Below are 23,276 nucleotides of genomic sequence, written 5' to 3'. Positions count from 1 at the left end.
TTGGACATATGACAGACGGAAACTTCGTAACATAAGGTATCTGCATACAAGATATGAAGCATCCAGGTCTTATACCTTCTGAAATATAAAGCTTTATACAAATAGTTTACGTCGCTGACGCCAGATACATGTAGTAATACCTATGTCTCGCATACTGCAACTTTCGTCGCAGGCGAGACAAAAACAACAAAATCAAAGGTGCTTGTTTTTTTTATGTTTTATGATAAAAATCTTGATCTTATACACAAAAACATATCACAAAATCATCCCATGCAAACATTTACATATTTGAGGTATAAATCACACCATTATGTACACACAATCAATCATACAAATAATTCATATTTTCATATACACCATATAAACATTTCTGTTCAAACTTTCAGTAAGATGATTTATTGTAAAATTAAAAATTTCCTGAAGTTTTGGCAATGAGGTAATGCATTTTAACAACAGAAATATTTAAGAATTCATAAGTTGAGACTTTTTTTTAATGGATTTTTAGCAAATCTGTTCACAATTAATTTTAATTTGATCCACATTTTTACTACCCAAAGATGCCTTACAAAAATACAAATGATGCACAACTAAAAGTGTCCAGAATGATGGAAACATCAAAATTCAAATTAAACCATGATAATACAAATGTAAATAATGTATAATTATACCAGTATACAACACCTTATCCCCTTTTTACCATTAACTTTAAAACTACAAAAATTGCTCTGTCTGTATCATCAATCAAGCAGCCATACAGAGGAAGCCTGAGTTACAGAATACAACTTCAACATCCATTCAATTGTCCTTGGAAGTATCATTTACTCACTAACAAATCAAAGACCCGAGACAAAAAAGATCTTCATTCATATTTAAGATAAGTTGTTTAGAATTAAGCATTGAACACATGACCAGTTGCTGTCATGGTCAATGTATTCACTCCATTACCTTATCTTGTTAATAAAATTCTTAATGACTTATGCAGAGTTTTGAAGTTAACTTGCAAAGTTTGTATACAACATCATAGATAAATATGCACTGCTAAATAAGCAACATTATTAAAAATTCTGATTTTTAATTACTGTAAATTCAGAAATTAATACATGCGTTTATTATTGGGAATCCTTGACTACTGGCAAAAATGCAAAATCTAATAAATGGGATTGCAAACATTCAATGACGGAAAATCATTACTGAAATTATAAATGCAAGTTTTTATTATTGCAAAACCTGATACTGTCACATACTTCACATTAATAAAAACATTGCAATAATTTCTGAATTTACAAAAGATATTTTCATGATTTTCAAAGATATGTATAACTCAAACAGACTAGCACATTAAAATTTGTTTAGTACTCTTAAAGAAATAAGTTTTTTTCTTTATTGACATATTATAATATATATAACTAAATATATCAAATGCGTTAATCACATGACTTTTTAATTAACAATCCATATACAACTAGCACAAATATGTTAGCATGTTATTCGATGGTGATAAAATTATCAAGCGATGGAAGCTTAGGAACACGTGCCATCTTCCCTTTTCTTATATCAACTGTTCTACTAACAGACTTCTTCATTGCCAGTTTTGGCTTCATCTGACGTTCTGTAAATGTCATGTGACCTCCAAGTCCATCATATCCTTTACGTATTGCACTTTTCATATCACCAAGTCCTGATTTCTTCTTGAAAATATTTAAGTTGCCTAATGTGTTAACATCATCACATTTTTGTTTTTTCGCTGGTGGTTGACTTGAGGCTGAAGTAATCTTCATAACCTTGATATTATTTTCTTGACAATGGTGTCGTAACTGAGTATTTGGACTAGGCTTGACTATTTCTGGTGTATCTGATATAATGTTGTGAGAGAAATTTGTCAGTACTGGTGTAGATATCATAGGACTAGCCTGAGTAACCGTCTCTATAAAGCTGTCATTACCATTTACTCTTGGACTCTTTAACAAGTTCTGTAACTTAGACACCTTTTTCTGTAAATGATCATTATGTTTTTCTGCTTTTTGTAAGTCTTCTTCTGATTTCTTAGACACCTCTCTTAAATATGATAATTCTTTTGATGTGTCTTTTAGCTTGGTATCTTTGGAAATAAAGTCTCTTTTAAATTTTTCATATTCAGATTTGATAGCTTTTCGACTAGATTTAAGTTGTTCAAATTCACTTTTTAATATTGCACAATATTTGGCAAGTTCTTTAACAGAGCCATCACTGTTAGTTCTTGTTTCTAATAGTTCCTGTACATCGGTCTCACAACCTGAAAAATATGCAAATATACTCATGATATTTGTTAATAAATGTTTCTTTTTCCTTAAAACTAAATTTTATTTCTTTTTGTAATAAAATGACTCACTTCTAGATTCAGCTCATAAAATCTTGATAGTGTAATTAAGGACAATAAATCCTTATTCATAAGCAGTTATCAGGAGCATTTTTGTAGATCATGTATTGATGATAATTTTTACCATTCACTGTTTCTACCTACCCATACATGTATCTATTATAATTTTTGAGATAATAGGCAAAAACATGAAAATTAGCCAAAAATCCTGATGGAAGGGCAATTACTCCATTAGAAGTCATCTGATAATTTTATTGAAAATACAAATGAAGGTAGATCATGACATTTTGAGCATTTTGCAGTGTAAGATTATCTTTAATGATTTTCAACATGTTCAAGATACAAAACAAACAATTCATTTCACACTTATGTTCTTTGTTAAGCCATGATGGCTATGTTAGTTAACCTACCATAACCAGAATAAAAAAAAACCATTAACTTTATACCAAATACCCAAGAAACAGTCACCTTATGTTCGGTTGTTATTGTTTCAAGAGTTTCATAGAAGTTCTTTGGAAAAGTTACAACAGACGATGGACAAAGAATAATGGACAACAATGGACGTTGATGATGACCAATGCTCACATGACCTTTTTGGCCAGGTGACCTTAAAAGGGCAGGGAGTTGAGAAAAACCCTGCCAAAACCTCCTGTAGGAAACATTAAAACCATGAATATAAATTGTTGTGAATATGTCAAATTTAGGTATTCTCTTTTATGAATACATAACATTAACTTTGTCAACAAAAATAGGAAGAAGATATATTAATCATGTTAATTATAACAAAGTTAGATAGAAACGACTAAACAAAAAAAATATCAGCAAAAATAAATTGGTTTGTAACAGTCATGACAGTAGTTGATTACACCAAATTTTGATTAACCTAGAAATTGTTTTACTATTCATGCTGTTACTTCATGTTCTTAAACCTCAATATTACCTGTTAAGAGTATTTGAACATTTTGCAGTTCAATCATTTTGCGTTTGGCCTTCCTACATTCATCTCTTTCTACTTCTAGTGATTTCTGCTGAGCCTGGAAGTATTGTAACTCTTTCTTCATAGAGGACACTGTAGTTTGTTTCTCTTTGATTTTGACATCTTGGTTCTTAATCTCTATCTCCAGATTTTTAATCTTGCTCTGCAATGTTTGTTTTTCATCGTCAAATTTTTCACGTTCACGATCTTTTTCTCGTAGCTTAGCTTTGAGATTATTATTTTCATTGGATAATTTGCTTTCATCTATTCCTTCGTCATCTCCTTTATCAAAGAATAGTTTTTTAATGGCCTTTCCTCGCTCTACAGGAACTCGACAACTTGGACAAGTATTGGCATTTTTTAACCATTGATTTATGCAGTTTTCGTGGAAGGTATGTCCACATGGTAAAGCTGATATAGCATTATCATCTTCAAACAAATCAGTACAAATGGAACACTGTGCCTTCATTCTTCTGAAAAAACAAATGAACATGAAATGAAAGAGAGGCTTGCATGTCAGACATCCTGTGTCACCAGTCCAACAAGAGGCTTTAAGTTTAATTGAAGTCTGGAGCTGGCATGTCAGTTAACTGCTAGTAGTCTGTTGTTATTTATGTATTATTGTCATTTTGTTTATTTTCTTTGGTTACATCTTCTGACATCAGACTCGGACTTCTCTTGAACTGAATTTTAATGTGCGTATTGTTATGCGTTTACTTTTCTACATTGGCTAGAGGTATAGGGGGAGGGTTGAGATCTCATAAACATGTTTAACCCCGCCGCATTTTTGCGCCTGTCCCAAGTCAGGAGCCTCTAGCCTTTGTCAGTCTTGTATTATTTTTAATTTTAGTTTCTTGTGTACAATTTGGAGTTTAGTATGGCGTTCATTATCACTGAACTAGTATATATATTTGTTTAGGGGCCAGCTGAAGGATGCCTCCGGGAGCGGGAATTTCTTGCTGCATTGAAGACCTGTTGGTGACCTTCTGCTGTTGTCTGTTCTATGGTCAGGTTGTTGTCTCTTTGACACATTCCCAATTTCCATTCTCAATTTTATTAAGTTGCCTGAATTGTCATCTGGGAAAAATATGCCATATGTCCCCCCTCCCATAAAATAAAATTCCATCCCTTAAATTCAAATTGCCTTCCCCAATCATCAAAATATCAATAACCAATTTGATGGTTTATCAATTTCAATGTCTACATTTTCTATTACCCATCATCATCATGATAATTGATATCAAGATAATGCCCAAAAAGCTTAAATTCATTAACGGTCATCATTAAAGGCAATAACTCTTATACAGCCAAACAAAAAAATATGTATTTAACTATTCCCCCTTAATAAAAATAGGTCAGGAAGATTAATTGTATTTTATTCTGCTCAATTTTTTTTTTACCTTGACAATATGAGAAACCTGCAATTATACATGTTATATGTCCCAATTAACTACCAAAAGGTTCTGTAAGAACTTTAAGGTAGGCATTTTTAGTCATAAAAAATATGATAGGTTGGGAAATCCTATACACAATTATTTTTTTTATTAGGCCTAAGGAAGCATCTGATAATTTCGATGGGCTAATAGTTGATCTTGACTTTTCCAGCATTTCTGCACCTACAAGATATTCCCTACTTAAGTAAGTTATCAGAAATCTAGGACAGGTACTTGTGGTATGATTGCCAATGAGACAACTACATGTATCCACCAGAGTTCCAAAGACATGGATATGCATAAACATTGAAAGAAAATGTTTGAAAGAATCTCCCTAAAAACTATTTTGGAGTTATTGCTCTTGGACAGATAAACTACATTTTTACGTGCATTGACAAGGGGACATTAGAATGCTGTTGTTATATTAATATAAATACATGTTCTTAATTATTAAATAGTACTCGGTTTTAAAAACCAAAGGAATAAATCTTGAACTTTATACTATTTAACACACACAATTATTTGTTTTGACCTATTAAACGCAATGTACAATAAGCTGCAAAAATATATTTTCAGGACATGACTGATAAGCCGCAATAATTTCTTAACAGCATCTGATTTTAACTCGATAGCTGCATGTGCCTGATGAAGCTAATTTGTTTAGGGAAATATTGCATGAATATATAAAATATAACTATTTTTATAACACTCATTAGTGTGTTAATGTTGCATTCTTAGACATTTATATAATTTAATTTAGTAACGGCATCAGTTTATTTTCAAACTGATCCACATCTTGATAGATTGAATGTTGATTGTTGTTATTTTTAGAGAATGCGGGACAACTCAGCCCCACTAATAAGTCAACTCTGACCGTCTATAAAGTCAACTCGGAATGTTTATAATGATAACTCAGACAAAATATTTAAATTGGATTTGAACTATTTAAATCATTATGAATGATTAAATATTATATTTTACATGACAGTATCATTTACGTGTTGCCAAATTTGCAAAAAATAATCAAAATAATTGATTAATGTGAATTCAAATTTCTACTTGTCTCTATCAATTTATTATAAAACTTACTTTAACATGTTTAAGTAAAAAAAAGTCTAGGTTGAATTTGTTATATTTATTTGATGATTTTGTTATTTATCATTTGTTTAAACTAAAGTCTGTCAATAAGTCATCTCGGATTGATGTTTTAAAGTGAGCTCAGGCCATCTATAATGCCAAATCTAACAAAGTATAGACATAGAGTTTAGGCTATTTATATGATAAAATGTTATATTTAACATAAAAATATCCTCTTTACATTGCTGCATTTGCAAATGACAACCCATGCAATAATTGATTTAATCCAAATTTTAATTTTTACTTCATTACATTGATTTTATATTTTGAATAAAATCTTTGTTAATTCATTAAACAAACTTGATTTATCCATTAATTGAAATTGTTATTTATCATATATTTGTTTCTTATAATCTCATTTCATTTTACCTACAGCCATATAATTCAATTGCATTAAATCAACAATCCGAGTTGTCTTTTTCGTCATTTTTATAGTCAAAACGGGTGTCAATACTGACTCCCTATTTTTTTTGCATTAAAGGCATTCTGACTTCTCTTTAGACACAGTCTTTTTCATTGAAAACTCATTGAATCATTTATATAGTCAAAACTCTCCTTTTATACTTAGTCTGAGTTGGCATTATAGACGGTCCAAATTGACTTATTGATGGTCAGAGTTGTCTTCATTGACGGTATGAGTTGTCTTTTTTGTAGACGGTCCGAGGTCGTCTTGCACCCTTTAAAGGGCAATAACTCCTTAAGGGCTCAATTGATAACTTTGGTCATATTGACTTATTTGTAGATCTTACTTTGCTGAACAGTTTTGCTGTTTACAGTTTATCTCCATCTATTATAATATTCAAGATAATAACCAAAAACTGCAAAATTTCCTTAAAATTACCAATTCAGGGGCAGCAACCCAACAACAAGTTGTCTGATTTGTCTGAAAATTTCAGGGCAGATAGATCTTGACCTGATGATCATTTTTACCCCATCAGATTTGCTCTAAATGCTTTAGTTTCATAGATATAAGCCAAAAACAGAATTTTACCCCTATGTTCCTTTTTTAGCCATGGCGGCCATCTTGATTGGTGGGCGGGGTCATCGAATACATTTTTTTAAACTAGTTACCCTAAGAATGATTAAAGCCAAGTTTGGTTTAATTTGGCCCAGTGGTTTCAGAGGAGAAGATTTTTTAAAAAGTTAACAGATGACAATGGACGCCAAGTGATGGGTCAGGTGAGCTAAAAAGGAATCTCAAAATCCAGAAAAGTTTATATTTTCTGAAACACAAAATGCATTTAAAATTTTTAAGTATCTACACATGTAGTTCCTGCCATGCCTTAAAACTTTTCCAGGTGCACATGTTTGTCTGTACTCAAAGAGTAAAATTTGTCTTCTTTATAATTCAGTACTCCATCAATATACAGATGATAGCGTGCCAGGCACTGATTTTACTATGCTGCACGTGCGTGGGATCTAATTTCTATTTACAGTTATATATCATGTATATATACAAAATATTAATAAAATAAAAATTCCAACGTAATTCCTTCTTCCTCTGTTTTTGTACTATACATTTTGGTTACAACTATATACAGTGTAGATTTTATTTAGATGTTTAGATGTTTGTTGAGAACAGATATTGGAATCTGTTCTCGGAAACAGTCAAGAGTAGTACTTTTACTGCAGCTACAGATAGAGGGTTCCATTGTCTGTCAGGGGTACTACTTGAACAAGTTATTTTTATTAACTTCAAGAAGTAAATATTAATATATTTATAAGTAAATTTGTACGATACTTATACAAGTGTATTTTCTTTTCTTGTATAGGTAAATTATTTTAATGGCTTAGTTATGTCCCTTAGACATTCAAATGCGAGGGTTTTATAGCCAGTCAAGGTCGTTAAAAACCCCCATTTTCATTGAACTCTAATAAAAAATTATGAGAAAAATTGTTTAAAGCATGTTTTTACATCCCAAAACTTGAGAATTTTAGGGATTGCAAAAAAAAATTACTTATACAAGTAAATTTTTTGAGAAAATTAACATGATTAAGGGAAGATTATTCAAACCTTATAAGAAAATATGAATATAACAAATTTACTTATATATTATCATTTACTTCTTCAAGTAAATAAAAATAACTTGTACAAGTAGTACCCCTGACTGATTGTAATATTGTTCTTGCCAAGAACTTCATTGGTAAAATGAATATTTGTATGAATCTTTAGTGGTCCGTATAGGCCTGAAAGGTGAATGTTGCCTTGTTTCTTGTGTCAGATTGGGTAAGTAGACCTGCCGGGTATAATGGCTACAAGATGGTGTATGATTTAGCATGGGATACTGCTCGACAGTAAAGCCGGGCGGAATACAACGACATGATGCATCGTGGGATAGCGTCATTTCTTGACACATGGCGGAAAATATTTATATTGTCACGAATTTATTGAAAATTATTTGTCATTTCATATTAAATGCAAATTTCGAAAAAATTTAGCATATACAACTCAAACGTTATTGACTAAAATTGTGAATGAACTGTTAATTAACGATCCGATCGATATATTCCTTATTTATAGAACATGCACATATAGGCTGGGCAGTAATTCAGTCCTATTCAGCGCTGATAGTTGGTCACGTGGATTGTATTACGAATGGCCCTATCAACGAAGTATTAGATTGGGTCAGGATGCCAGGCTAGTAACTAGTAGTGTATGATTTTGAATTTTTGTAGAAGATGATGCGTGTTCTGTTGTGTAAATACGTCCAGATTATTCAAAGGGTATGATGAACCTAAAGAACAATATGAAATAGGCTGACCGAATCGACTTTGGCCGAAATGGTACTGTGGTTATAACGACCTATGGCCGATCTGGTTGTGTGTCCGCAACGTCTCGAAAGCAAAATCAGAACACAGTTCGGTCTCTGGAAAATCCCTACAAGGAGCACCAAAGATCTGGACATCTTTATGGAAAATCATGGTGAATAACGAGGACATAAATATGTTGTGAAGTTAATGTAAACCAAAACATACAGAGCACAGCATAATCTGTAATGTAAAGTTATGTTGTTCAAAGTTCGCGCTGTTGTTAGATGATAAATAGTCTGGTTTCCGGCAGGAGTAATAATTATAAAATGTGGCAAAATATTAATGCAATTTGTGAACTGTCGAGGTTCAAAGTCGAATTTTATTAGATTTAATCTAAATTCTGTAGAAAAAATATATTCATCAACGTTTAAACTCTACTGCATTCTAATTCTAAATATATTTAATTTTAATTTACGAAAGGAAATGATTACTCCCAAAATAATATTACATTGTCGTTGAAGCGTTTATTCAAATGAAAGATAGTAATGAAATTTTAAAAACCATATTGATTGGTCAGGGTAAAGGACGAAGCACATGTCCTACACGATTTACGTAATTTTAGCCACAAATGTCTCAGATCCTTAGACTGTGTTGTTCTAGCTTATACAGCAAACCAATTACTTTTCATTTGACATGTCTTCCCCTCAAAATAGAAGTAGAAGTCATCAGACTCCAGGGTTGCAATGGCTGCAGGGCCTTTAGATCTAACAGTAACAGAGGACAGGGTAAGGAGATCACTTGGGGCGTGTTTTTTTGTTCTTCGGTAGTGAGCCAGAAGAGGTCCATTTCTGTTTTTTTTTGCATAGGGAAGATCTTCTGGCTCTCTTCCACCTCTTCTTTTTTGATAGGTAGTTTAGACGGCAGAGGCACATAACAAACATGGCGTCGTTTAGTCTAAATGACATTGATAAATTTATGAATGCAGATATATTAGAATGTGAGCTGTGTTATAAACGTTTTTATGGTATGACAGTCTTAGTAGGACATCCCTGTAGGACGATAAGCTGGATAAATATAAGAACTACACGGACAATAACAGTTAAGGGACGACAATTTGATATTCTAGGGAAAGGATTTTGATTGATTGGTGTTTAACGCTACTTTCAACACTAAGTTGGGCTATTCCGTGGTGGTAAGTTTAAATTATAGATGAAGGATGGGGAAGGGAAGAGGGCATTATTAACTTTTTTAATCTGTCGCTAATTATGCCTATTTTTCAGCTCTTACCAGGCAACCATATTCATATATGAAATCCTCCTGTCCCCCACCCCAATAAATGAATAAATATCATATGGTTTTTCTTCTTATTTAACACAAGTTTAAATTCATTGATTGTTTGTTGCTAATTTTTAACCCCCAGTGACAAATATGTCATGCATGTTCAGGACTCGGTTCAGGAAAACACGAGTTTAAAAGTCAGGTATATAATAAAAAAACGAAGAGATGTATGATTGCTAATGAGGCAACTATCCACCGGAGTTTAAATATGAAGTGGATGTAAGCAATTATAGGCAACAGTAAAAAGTAAGGCCTTCAACAATAACAAAACTCGATACTGTATTAAAAGTCGTCTATAAAAGGCCCGACGTGAAAAGTGTGAGAAACAATTCAAACGAAAAAATTAACGGCCTAATTATACATAACAAAATAATTTACAAAATATCAAATATGAGTCGAGAAATGAACCAACGACAACCACTAAACTACAGACTCCTGACTTGGGACAGGCACACAAAGAATATGGCAGGGTTGATATAAAAACGAAGAATGCCAATGAGACAACCATCCACAAGAGACCAAATGACACAGCAATTAACAGCTATAGGTCACCATACGGCCTTCAACAATAAGCAAAGCCCATACCGCATAGTCAGCTATAAAAGGCCCCGAAATCACAAATGTAAAACAATTCAAACGAGAAAACCAACGGTCTAATTAATGTACAAAAAAATGAACGAAAAACAAATATGTAACACAGCAACAAACGACAACCACTGAATTATAGGCTCCCGACTTGGGACAGGCACATACATACAGAATGTGGCGGGGTTAAACATGTTAGCGGGATCCGGCCCAACCCGCCCCCTAACCTTGGAAAGTGGTGTAACAGTACAAGAACATGTTTGTGAGCGCTCAACCCTCCCCGAAGCTGGGACAGTGGTGTAATAGTACAATATAAGAATAACCTGCACAAATCAATTGCAATTAGATTAACTCGAAAAATCAGTACGAGACACACACAAAAAACTTACATTAAGACAATAGACACAAAGCACCGAAATAAGAGTATTTGCAATTACTGGAAAATTATTTAAAGCTAATTACAACTAGTACTGAAATAAATCTTGTTCTCCCAGACTGAAGTATCAATCAGTACACAACCAACGGATTTATTAAAAAAAAAAGAATAAAAAGAGTCTGAGAAATGTCTGGTATACATTGTATACTTGCATATGAAGATCCATATACAATGAAAATTTTTGAAAAGTGGTGGTCCGAAGGTTTTGACCATCGAAATTTTGCAATAGAAATAATAGTTAGGACCAGAAGATTTTCTTCAAGGACCACCAGAGAAAAATGATTTTGAGAACTTTCCGATATCTTTGCTTTATACAAAAATAATCCAGTTTGGTTACTTTAAAAAAAAATTGGATAGACAAGATGTCCTTTTTTATCATATTCGAGACAAACATTGACGAATTTTTGTGCAGTTTAAGATTGTTCTTAAAAATCAAATAGTGATTTGTCTAGCAAAATTGAGTTAGAAGAAAGAACAAAGAAAAATGTCACGAACAGAGCACACTTTTACAGTCATGTCTACCGGACGTATCTTAATTTTCTATAAAATCATCGTAAACTTCATTTATATCACCCAACATAACAAAAATCTGCTATATTCGACGGCAAATTGAATTTTTGTTTTATTGATCTTCCGTAGAATATCTCCAGGATATCTCCAGATTCATTTTTTTGGACTCTTCACCAGAAGACATTCTGGAGATGTGCAGAAGAGACCAATAAAACACGCCCTTGTTTTCCCTCTCACATCTGACGATTTTGGTGCACATTTATATAAACTAATTCGAGTCGTTTCGTATCCTTCGCCTCTCATTTGACATGAATTCAATCGACATAAATGTCATTGAAGAGGGTAGGAACGCCCTTTATCGTCAGTTGTCAAAACGCTCATTTTTGGCTACTGTTAGCCTCTAATCGGTTGAAATTTCATAGTGATTTGTCAAAATATCCTCTTCATGATTCATCAGAGGTCTCAAATAATTATCTGTTACCATTTAAGTTTTGGAAAGAATTTTAATGTGAATTGTTTAAATCAGTTGATTTTTTTTTGGTCGTAAAGAAAATGTACATTTTTACGTCATGCACCTAAAATTACTGTTAACGCCATTTGGCAAGATTTTTTTTACAGTTATTCTTCATGAAGGTACCCTCATTACAATTGATTAAATTTATTTGCAACTTTAACTTCGCTTTTGACATGAGTTCAGTTAATTTTTCACTTAACAAAGGAATTAAAATGACCTAGGGTCTGGGTAACCAAAACAGACATATTTTTTTTTTGGCATATAAGATAAGCGTTGTGACATGGGCAAGTACAAGAAAGTCGTCTATAATAATATGACATAGGTGTTATACCTGGGAAAGAGAACGAAGTTCATACCAAAGTGTCAATGATCACTTCAACATGTAACAGGTTAATCCATCGAGAGGTTTCTGGGCCATTGTTGCACAATTTATGTTCCCATTTGTACATGTTTTACTGAGCGAGTACTCAAGTATCACTTAGTAAAACTAACAAGTATTGATTAGTAATTCTTCTCAGAGTCGACATCTCTATTGTATTTTGAAGACTTTTAAAACGTTTTCTATCAAAAATTTGCAGTTCTTGGAGCATCAGTTGACAGTGTTTTTCCTGTAATTGTAAAAAATGGTTCAAGCAGGTGACATGTTGTTTACATTAATAAGATAGCAACACAGGAACAAAAATAACCTAAAGGCATCTTGAGATCAGCAAATAGTCTTTAACAATATGTTCCTGACACCCAGACTACTTGGGTACCTTGAACTATTATCTTAAAAACTAAAAAGCAATTATGAATTACAAACTTTAAAAATTCTGTAGATTTATTGTTAAACTTTTCTTTTAGGACCACAGCATATCCATGGAGGTGTATCCATGCATGTTCGTCGTCATGATTCATTTCCAAGTGTCCGTTATAAAAATAAACGAAGCTATGGAAAGGCATGGTTTAAAGAGAAGGAATATGAAAACACAGTCAACATAGAGAAGTTAAAGTCAAAAGGAATCAATTACAAGAACTTAAAAAGCTCTTCAACGTTTGAGGGAAAGGATAAACCCTATCTTCATATTGGTAAGCTTAATCAAAGATATCTGTATTTTATATAACAAAAAGAGTATGGAAAGAGGTTATGAATGTCAGAAAAATATAGTTTAAAGTTTAAAACCTTTTGCAAAAAGTTCTAACTAATTCAATACACTGAACCTTGAATTTTAAAGTTTATTACCATATTATTAATATTTCTCTCTCTATTATATATATAATTATATTGTCAGATGGCTGGGAAAATCAGTTGAAGAAATTTCAGAAACAGATTTCACATCAAACTGTTGGTAGTGAACCAGAACAAATAAATGACATGGAACATTTGAATGTGGAAGAAATACATGGAACGCTCCAAAATCTGGAAGGAATGCAGAAACCATTTCCTTCCACTGAAAACAAGACTGTGAATACTAATAATAGTGCTAATGAACAACTAACACAAATAATAGGATCAACGTCAAAATCTTTACAGTCTGTCAAAGATGCTTTAAAAGATGAAAAAATTAGTCAGAATGACCAAAGATTTCATCATCAAGTGAATTATAATGACTCAAGAAGAATATCTGAAACAGAAATAAGCTCAGTTGAGGACTATTTAACTGCAAATGTTAGTGATAAAATTAAAAATCAGAATAAGAGAAAACCACATGGAAAGGTCAGAACTGCTGTTCAAAAGTCAAGTACTTCTAGTTCTAAATTAAGAAATTTATCTGGAAATTTGAAATCAGAAAAATTTTCAAGTTGTCCAAAATCAGAAACAATTTCTAGTAGTCCAAAATCCGAAACATTTTCCAGTAGTGAAAAATCAGAAACGTTTTCAAGTAGTCCAAAATCCGAAATGTTGAGTCATTGGAAGCCAGAAAATTTATCAGGAATAAATTTCAGCAAGCAAACTAATAGTACAGTTGTGGATGTTACTGAAAGTATAGATGCTCCTTTTGAATTAGGGTCACATGCTATGGACAGTTCAAAAGACTCTTCCAAAATAGCAACAAAGACAAAAACAAGTAAAAAACATACTGAACAAAAGTCAAAGAAGAAGAAAGATTGGAGTCAGCATTTAGATAATAATAATAAAACTGTAGAAGATATTGAAAGGAAAAATGCAATATTTAATATGGATTTTAGATACTTCGTAGATGCATGTCTGTTTTCAGATCAGGTAAGAAATTAATGGCTTTAGGAATACTAATAGTCAAACCAAAGACTTTAAAATTTGTATTTGCTGCTTCTCCGTTAAGCACGCATCATTAATGAGAAAGAGCAAAGACTGGTCACTTCGGAGTCAGAATAATGTGTCCGGTTTAGGTGACATGTCCTCCTGTGCACTGTTACATTGCGAAACAGCACATTAAAAATTCGGCACAGCGTGTCAGTCTAGTACAAAGCAGGGTTAATATTCATATTACATTAACATATTCTCTTCCTGAATATGCATATTAATTTCCCGCTGGACGTTAAGCAGCCGTCCATCGTCATTAGTACTGGAGTGGTTCACGATCTTAAATTATGTGATAATCACACTACATTGAATAATTGTGTTTTTACCAATAATTTATATTATAGGCTACCCTTACATCAAGATAACCTAGCCTCCCTTTGTCAGTTTTAATGGATTTTTTTGATACACAAAGAATACCAGTACATTTAATATGTTTCTTACCACTAATTTATATTGTAGGCTGACAAAGCTTACTTTGCTTTGAGGTATAATAGACACAAGCAGTTTAAGAAGCCAGAATATGCCATCACAGATAATTCCATATATTCTACTCTGCTTCAACATTATGCAGTAATTGTAAGTACACAATTTTTGGTACAATTAATAATAAATCAGCAAACATTCAAATGAGCACTGACAACAAATTTTTATGCGCCGCTGTAACGGAGGGGGCATTAAGTTTTACCCTTGTCCGTCTGTATGTCCGTACGTATGAACGTCCCAAAATTGGTTTCCGTTCTCTAACTTTAGTTTGCCTCAACCAAATGTTATGAAACTTTTACACAATGCTTATAACCACAAACACAGATCAAGATTGAATTTTGGTGGCGTCACTTTTACCGTTCTAGAGTTATCAGTCAGGGGCATTACTTAAACAAGTAACTTTTAAAATTACTTATACAAGTAATGTTGAAAACGAGGCTATATTAAATATTACTTATATAAGTCACTTTTCTAAATATTATTTTTATAGGTGTCCATTAATACAGATTTTACAAGCTTTAACAAATTTTCACAGTCATCTGGTTATTTTTCCCATGAAATATAAAAGTTAATCATCCTGAAACACAAATTGCCTCTCCGACGCACTTATCTTTCATATCGAGGCTTCTTGGTCAAAGATTAGTCTCTTGGGACTATTAAAATATCATTTTCCTTGAAAATCTTGAAGGTAGACAGATATAAATAGATAGAAACTTGTGATTTAATTAAGACTTAAAGTTATTTATAATTTGTAACCCAAAACAATTACATATGTTCCTTCAATAATTGTAATTACTAATTCTTTCAAAGATGTAAAAAATAATGAATTCAAGTAATATTTTTGTCATTATTTTTAAAGTAACCTCTTATCTCTATACTCCTCTCAAATTTAATAGATTCTTAATTTTATGTAATAAGATGATGTAAAAATTCATGAAAACTACATTTAGTCCATGCTTCTATTGAAACATAAAATAACTCTATTGAGTAATTTAATAATTTTTAAAAACACATATTACCTATATAAGTAACTAAAAAAAAATACTTGTTTAAGTAACGCCCCTGACTAGTTATGTCCCTTTACAAATTGAAAAATTGCTAAAATATTTGTTTCTGTTCTCTTACTTTATTTTGCCTCAAATAAATGTTATGAAACTTATGAACAATGCTAATTACAAGAAAACACAGATGAAGTTTGAATTTTGGTGGCGTCACTTTTACTGTTCTAGAGATATGCCCCTTTACAAATGGAAAAATTGCTGAATTTTCGTTTCTGTTCTCTAACTTAAAGAGTGCCTCCACTAAATGTTATGAAACTTATACACAATGCTTATTACTACAAAACTCAGATCAAGTACAAATTTGGGTAGCGTCACTTTTACAGTTCTTGAGTTGTGTCCTTTTATAATGTTATATGCAAGCGGGGGCATCATCTGTGTCCCATGGACACATTCCCCATTTATTTGGAATCTCTCACTGTTTTCATACCGGTAAGTAGAACACGTGAATCGACGTAGTGAAAAGATTTGGATATATTGATTTAAACCTCTCCTTGCCTTTGTATGCCTGAATATATATGAAGTATAATTGATAAAGTAAATGAATACCAGGTAACCAAACTATAAGTTTTATTTATTTCAGGGCGATGTAACAAAAATGGTAGAAATAATGGATTGTTTAAAAGAGCAGGATGATATCAAGCCATCATTACAGTGCTATTCAGCTTTTCTGAGCTATCTTGGAAGGCAAACACAAATGGATTTAGAAATGGGACAGGAGATACTAAAGGAGATCAGTTCTCAGGTGCGTACAGAAAGCATTAGAAACTTATTGAAATATGGACATCTTCTTGACAGCATTTAATTTTTTATGTAAATTGTCTATTTTTTCAACATTTTTGGGTTAGAATTTCTGGACTAATTTTTAATTCTGACCTTTGATTTTATTGTGTATCCCAAACCTTAAGATTTATTTTTTTATTAAAGATATGGGAAATCTATGTGCACATATTTCTATTTATTAGACAACATACTCTGTCATTTAAAATATTGGAAGAAAGACAATTACTTTTTTTTTCTTTGTTTTCTTTTAAATTGCATGGAATTTTGTAGCAGCACATCTAAATGTGAATTAAAATATGAAATGGGAGAGAGAATAGATATTGTATTTGAATATTGTTTTTTTTGCAGGGTTATGATGTAAAAAATATTTTCAATGAATGTGTGATGAGGAAAAATGAAAGGCAAATTATTCTAAAAGTAAGTAAAAGTATAAAAAAGAATGTTGAAGCCTAGGTGTTATATAAAAAAATATTTATTTGAAGTTACAAACAACAATATAAATAAGAAGATGTGGTATGAGTGCCAATGAGACAACTATCCATCCAAGTCACAATGTATAAAAAGTAAACAATTATAGGTCAAAGTACCGCCTTCAACACGGAGCCTTGGCTCACACCGAAACAGCAAGCTTTAAAGGGCCCCAAAATGATGTATATTTTATATGATATAGATTTCAATCTGATATTGAATACCAATCCTTGGTATATATTGAAAGAGCATCAGAACAAAGAGAGACTTACCTCTGTACCTCTTTGATTTAAAAACTCTTGAAAATACAGTCGTATTTCATATCCCTTTTGAATGATTCTCTTTGGCTTAACAAAATTTCCTTTAACTGCAAACATGTAATACATTTATTTAATACATATTGCTTCATTGTTTGCAACATTTAGATAAATAAGGAAAGGAATATTCATAGTTATGATAGTTTTGACTGAAACACAAATGTTTTCTATTGTGATTTTACTGATCTCAGATAATGACTATAAAGGGGAGCTAAGGAGTCTTAGATGAATGAAAATTAAGTTGTGGTTTATCTTCCCTTGCAGTTATCGGTTTCTTTGTTTTTGTTACTATACATACAAGTCATTAATACATATATTTGTACTAATTAAAAAACTTTTGTATGCCTCTTTTATTGATACTATCTCATAACTTATTTCAGGTTAATTTCAGTTTACAAATATATTTTTTTCATCCATGCAAGTTGTTAATGTAAACCTCTAATTTCAAGCATAAAATCAGTTGATAGATCCTTAGAAATTGTTGCTTTTATTTATGTTATTTTACTTGAGAGATAATTTTGAGCCACTTATACCTTTTATGCTATAAAACCATATCGTTTTAGGCTTTTAATCAGTTGATAGAGGATTTTGTGCCACATCCTGCAGAAGGACCCCGGCCTTATACTGGACCTCTTCTCAAACCTCTTAATGAACCAATTGATGTATCTCAGGTAAATTTCACAGCATGTTATAAAGTTTGCAATGTTAAGCCATTTTTAGTGGGTTGTTAGTATTCTAAAACAATTGTAACTAGAAAAGTAAAGTTTGAATTAGGCCATGAAAATAGATGGACAGCATAAGTAGTTTTTAAACAACTTTGCCAAAAATGATGGAGTAGTATAACTACAAAATTTTTCACATGAACAAACGCTCCATGATATGCAAAAAGGGATAAGTGGTTGTCACTGAGTTTTCTATATAATAGCTGGTTGACATAAGGAATTATAATTATAGTGAAATCTGTCTGAACAAAACCCCTTAAAAATGAACATTTATTGATACGTATCAGGTATTAGATCTAACAGGTCAAGAAACCAAAGAATTCTTATCCTAGTTTAAGATATAAAAATAAGAGGATGTGGTATGATTGCCAATGAGACCAAATGGCATAGAAGTAAAAAACTGTAGGTCATTGTATGGCCTTTAACGTTGAGCAAAACCCATAAGAGTTTGTTTTAGACAACTTTTACATGTTTTATTGTCGAGCCTTCGACTTTAGTCAAAAAAACGAGACATAGCGATCCTACATTCCGTCGACGTCGTCGGCGGCGGCGGCGTCCACAAATATTCACTCTGTGGTTAAAGTTTTTGAAATTTTAATAACTTTCTTAAACTATCCTGGATTTCTACCAAACTTGGACAGAGGCTTGTTTATGATCATAAGATAGTATCCAGAAGTAAATTTTGTAAAAATAAAATTCCATTTTTTCCGTATTTTACTTATAAATGGACTTAGTTTTTCTGCCGGGAAATATTACATTCACTCTGTGGTTAAAGTTTTTAAAATTTTGATAACTTTCTTAAACTATCCTGGGTTTGTACCAAACTTGGACAGAAGCTTGTTTATGATCATAAGATAGTATCCAGAAGTAAATTTTGTAAAAAAATAAATCCATTTTTTCATTATTTAATTTTAAATGGACTTAGATTTTCTGCCAGGAAACAACACATTCACTCTGTGGTTAAAGTTTTTTAAATGTTAATAACTTTCTTATACTATTTTGGATTTGTACCAAACTTGGACAGAAGCTTGTTTATGATCAAAAGCTAGTATCTAGAAGGAAATTTTGTTAAAAAATACATCCATTTTTTCCGTATTTTACTTTTAAATCGACTTAGATTTTCTGCCAGGAAACAACACTTAAAATTTTAATAACTTTCTTATACTATTTTGGATTTGTACCAAACTTGGACAGAAGCTTGTTTATGATCAAATGCTAGTATCTAGTAGGAAATTTTGTTTTCTTCCAGTTAACATTACATTCAGTCTGCAGTTAAAGTTTTTAAACATTTATTAGATTCATAAACTATCCTGGATTTTAACCAAACTTGGACAGAAGCTTCTTACAATCAAAAGATAGTATCAAGAGGAATATTTTCATTGATTTACTTCCTCATTTTTGTTGAGCCTGCAATTAACAGAAAAAGTAGGCAAGACACTGAGTTTTGCTGAACCCTTACGAATTTATTATTTTATGCATTATTATTTTATTATGACCCACTTAAATAGTAGTGGGGCGTTATGTATTTCTGGTCTCTGCATCCATCTGTCCAGTTCGTCCCCTTACAGGTCAAAGTTTTTTTTAAGGTAATTAACCATGAAGTTGAGATCACATCAACTTTAAGCTTTGTACACATGTTCATTATGATGTGAACTTCTTAAGATGTATGCCAAATTAGGGGTTTGACCCAGATTTCATGGTTTACTGAACATTGATATAGATAAACAAGGCATGTTGTCCTTTATATGGACATAAATTCTTGTTTATTTATAAATTCATGAAAGTGTCACAATTTGAAATGGAAAGATATACATGTAATTTTAGGTACAAGAAATGAACCCTTATCATGGTGTTATCACACCTGAATATCTCCACGAGCAGACCAAGAAACAGATGGCCCTTGAGAAAAATGATGTTATATATGTCAAAACCATAGAGAAGAAACGACCTTTGACGGAGACAGACATTGAAATGGTATGGTTAACCACAAATCAAGCTACTTTATGATTGTTTAAATTTCGTTTAAAAATACCTAATAAAATCAGTATTAGCAGAGATGTAATTTTAAAAAAAATGGCAATTTATATTGCTTATATATGTGAAGTATAATGTTTTCATTATATGAAACTAATTTCAGAAAAATAAATTGGAAAAATTGAAAAAGAACTGGAGATATATTTTACTGTGCGCTTTTGAAAAAGAAATAGAGCGATTAGAGAAGACAGAGAATGGTAAGTCTAGATATTTATTAGTTAAACTAGGTTTATGTATTGTAACAAATATTTGAATACAAAATATACTTTATATTTATATAATTGATAGCTCATGATTAATGGTAAGACTTCTCCTTACAGCAAAGATTCTTAAATGTTCATCGTTTTGATGACCAAATTTGTTCGTCCTTGCAGAAGATGGAAAAAATAAACTCCTGAATTTTGTTTGATGCCTTCCATTCAGTTACACTGTTTGAATCACTTTTGGTGTGTAGATATCTATTATCCTTTATTTGTCCATATCAATCAATACAATACAATTATTACCCAAGGGGAACATCTTGAAGCTTTTACCCAACATAGTTTATTTTAACACCTACTGTAGGATCAGAAAAAAAGGCACATTAAATTTCAGGAAAGTTTTTAATTTTCTGAAACACAAAATGCATTTTATGACAAAAGACACTGATTAATCTTGCAATACTAACAACAGCATATCTTGAATTTTGGTACGGGAAAGAGATTTTTCAGCTTGGACAGTTTATGCCTATGCTCAACAATTCTCTTTGCAATCTTAACACTCAGCAATGAAACTAATTAGGGCCTGTCTAGTGGCGGGTCACCCTACAGTGATCAATCTGTCCATCCATTCGTAACAAATTGTGTCCTCTCTATATCTAGAGAACCGTAATAATTTCATACTTTATACTTGACATGTATATTAACCAACACCAGAGGGTGTGTCATAATGTTTGTACGACTTCCTAGGTCAAAGGTCAAGGTCAAAAACTTTGGTTTCAGTTGACAACTGTTATTTAATAAGATAGATCTCCATGTGTTATTTTCTGGTTGTATTTTCAGGTAATAGTGACGTTTGCATCTCTCCATTTTTGAAACTGTTTAAACCAGAAGAATATGTTGACCTGATGATGACAGTGAGTTCCATATTTTATGTATATCTTGCACAGAGTCTTAACTGATTTTATTGTATTATTCATTATGACTTTATATTACTGTCAGTATGAATCAAAGAAAATGTGGGGTATAGGTCAATGTGATGTTACCCATTGACCCAAAAAACAATGGATCTAGAGGTTGAAATATGTTCTAAACAATAATGCACTGTTTGTAATAAATATATATCAATTCTAAATTTGATGCATACACATTTTGTCTGGAATTAAGAGGTTCATTAAGTATAAAAATAAGGAGATGTGGTATGATTTCCAATGAGACAACTGTCCACTAAAGTTTTAATGAAGTTGAAGTAAGCAATTATGCACATTGAAAAAAATCAGGAAGGTCAAATACACACAAATTATTAGCTCGGCTTTTTATGACTTTCATTGCATACATGACAAAAACTTGCATTTTGTAAACGTAATCTCATTGTTTCTATGCAGAATTTCCTGAAATTGCATTATCTGATTTTTCTTTTTTGTCAATGATATATTTAATTGATAAATGCACACAATAATTTTTGAATTAACACTCTAGCTAGTATCTGGGCTATTTCAGTATTTTTTATAGTCTGTAAAATGGTTTGAATTTTTAGGAAGTGGAACGTTTATGTCTTGGATCAGGTGGATACAGTCCGTCTGCAAACCATTTATGGCTGATGTTTGGTAAAAGAATTTATCAGATGTGTCTTATAAGATTCAAAGATAAACATGGAATTACAGACCAGGTAATATTTCCTCTTTATATATATCACCTAGAAAACAGGTGTACAATACATGACAAGAGACTAATCAAAAACAAAGATGATTGATTAATGTCACAACACAAAAGCAGTGACACTGTGCATACAAACAAACAAAACGTATATAAAAAATGATTTCTGAATACAGTTCTTTTTGTATAGAACGCTAATACCATAATGTTTTCATTGAGTTTTGCAAACAGCAGTGTATTTGAAATTTTGATTTTGGAATAATGTTGAACGTAAGACATGCAACATTTTCAGATTTTAAAGATCCTTCTTTTCTCAATCACTAAATGATGGGGAGGGGGAATAAGTATTGGGTTAGGTAAGAATTTATGATTTTTTTTAATTGTAGCTTTTGTTTGTTAATCTGGGAAAATATTTTGTTTTTGTGTTATATTTTATCTGACTATAATAGAAAGGTTTTGTTTTAAGAAAATAATTATTTTTTATTTCGTAGATATTAAAGCAATACAATGATTTTGCTGAGTTGTATACAAGAGAAGATTTCCCATATAACAACCAAAGAGAATGTTGGCAAGAACTAGGTCAAAAATATCTAGATGGACCGTCTGCTGTAAGTCCTGTTAGTAAGGGCAATAAAATGATAATTGTGTTTTGTTTTTTTAATAATATGAAATAAAGAGATACGATATAATTGCTAATGAGACTACTGTATAAGTAAGACCAAAGGACTAGAACTAAATCTCTACATATCACTAACTGTCTTCAACAATGAGCAAAACCCGTATCTTGTAAGGTTTAAAAGGCCCCAGCATAACAATATGTAAAATAATTAAAAAAAAATCAATGGAATGATTATAAATGAAAAAAAAAAAACAATTTTGGTACAAAAGCAGGCAACAACAACCACTAAACAACAGCCCTGGCTTTGGAAAGACCTAAAGAATGTGGCGGGGTTAATTAATTTTGTGAGTGCTTAAAACTCCCCTAACCTAGGACATTGGCCTAACATTACAACATTAAAACAAAGGGTAAAAAAAACAGGTGAAGAGGGCTTGACTCATCAGATCAGTAGCTGCAGTGACAAAAAAATTATCACTTCTGTTGTCCACGTCACATTTTGTTAATATACAATAGCTGGCTTCAGGAAATCACAAGATTTTGATTTTCGTTGCCAGTTGAAGAATTTTGGAGCCCAAAACTTTTTAATAACTTTTAAAGACATCAAGTTTCAAAGTCACCTTGGAGATATATGACAAACAAT

The 23,276-nt window shown here is 31.8% G+C and overlaps 2 protein-coding genes across 3 annotated transcripts in view; one reads left to right on the top strand and one right to left on the bottom strand.

Moving 5' to 3' along the window:
• Nucleotides 1-211: 211 nt before the first annotated feature.
• Nucleotides 212-8,949, bottom strand: LOC127719808 (E3 ubiquitin-protein ligase TRAIP-like). Of its 2 annotated transcripts, XM_052226113.1 has the most exons (3): nt 8,879-8,949; nt 3,297-3,805; nt 212-2,272 (listed from the first exon to the last, which is right to left on the bottom strand). In XM_052226113.1, the coding sequence occupies exons 2-3, from the start codon at nt 3,799-3,801 to the stop codon at nt 1,485-1,487; spliced, it is 1,293 nt and encodes a 430-aa protein (XP_052082073.1). In that variant the 5' UTR covers nt 3,802-3,805; nt 8,879-8,949; the 3' UTR covers nt 212-1,484. The 2 variants fall into 2 exon arrangements, with proteins under 2 accessions (XP_052082073.1, XP_052082072.1); XM_052226112.1 differs by lacking the exon at nt 8,879-8,949 and having other exon boundaries at nt 3,297-3,884.
• A 286-nt stretch (nt 8,950-9,235) lies between these two features.
• Nucleotides 9,236-23,276, top strand: part of LOC127720841 (DNA-directed RNA polymerase, mitochondrial-like) — a 52,038-nt gene continuing 37,997 nt past the window's right edge. Inside the window, exons 1-12 of the mRNA XM_052227589.1 lie at nt 9,236-9,438; nt 12,880-13,104; nt 13,308-14,239; nt 14,759-14,875; nt 16,424-16,585; nt 16,972-17,040; nt 17,972-18,079; nt 19,955-20,104; nt 20,268-20,361; nt 21,205-21,278; nt 21,899-22,030; nt 22,509-22,625. Of these exons, the coding sequence (XP_052083549.1) occupies nt 9,282-9,438; nt 12,880-13,104; nt 13,308-14,239; nt 14,759-14,875; nt 16,424-16,585; nt 16,972-17,040; nt 17,972-18,079; nt 19,955-20,104; nt 20,268-20,361; nt 21,205-21,278; nt 21,899-22,030; nt 22,509-22,625 (2,337 nt within the window). The 5' untranslated portion in view covers nt 9,236-9,281. The remainder of the gene's footprint in view (nt 9,439-12,879; nt 13,105-13,307; nt 14,240-14,758; nt 14,876-16,423; nt 16,586-16,971; nt 17,041-17,971; nt 18,080-19,954; nt 20,105-20,267; nt 20,362-21,204; nt 21,279-21,898; nt 22,031-22,508; nt 22,626-23,276) is intronic.

This window comes from Mytilus californianus, unplaced genomic scaffold (genome assembly GCF_021869535.1).
Source record: "Mytilus californianus isolate M0D057914Y unplaced genomic scaffold, xbMytCali1.0.p SCAF_11, whole genome shotgun sequence".
Taxonomy (NCBI): domain Eukaryota; kingdom Metazoa; phylum Mollusca; class Bivalvia; order Mytilida; family Mytilidae; genus Mytilus; species Mytilus californianus.
This window is presented reverse-complemented; position numbering and strand designations above follow the sequence as displayed.

Coding starts and splice junctions, on each gene's coding strand:
- LOC127719808 (XM_052226112.1), bottom strand. CDS start 3,825: ATGTTCATTTGTTTTTTCAGAAGAATGAAGGCACAGTGTTCCATTTGT. Junction 2,273..3,296: donor TGTTCAAATACTCTTAACAG/GTAATATTGAGG, acceptor CATATTTTTCAG/GTTGTGAGACCGATGTACAG.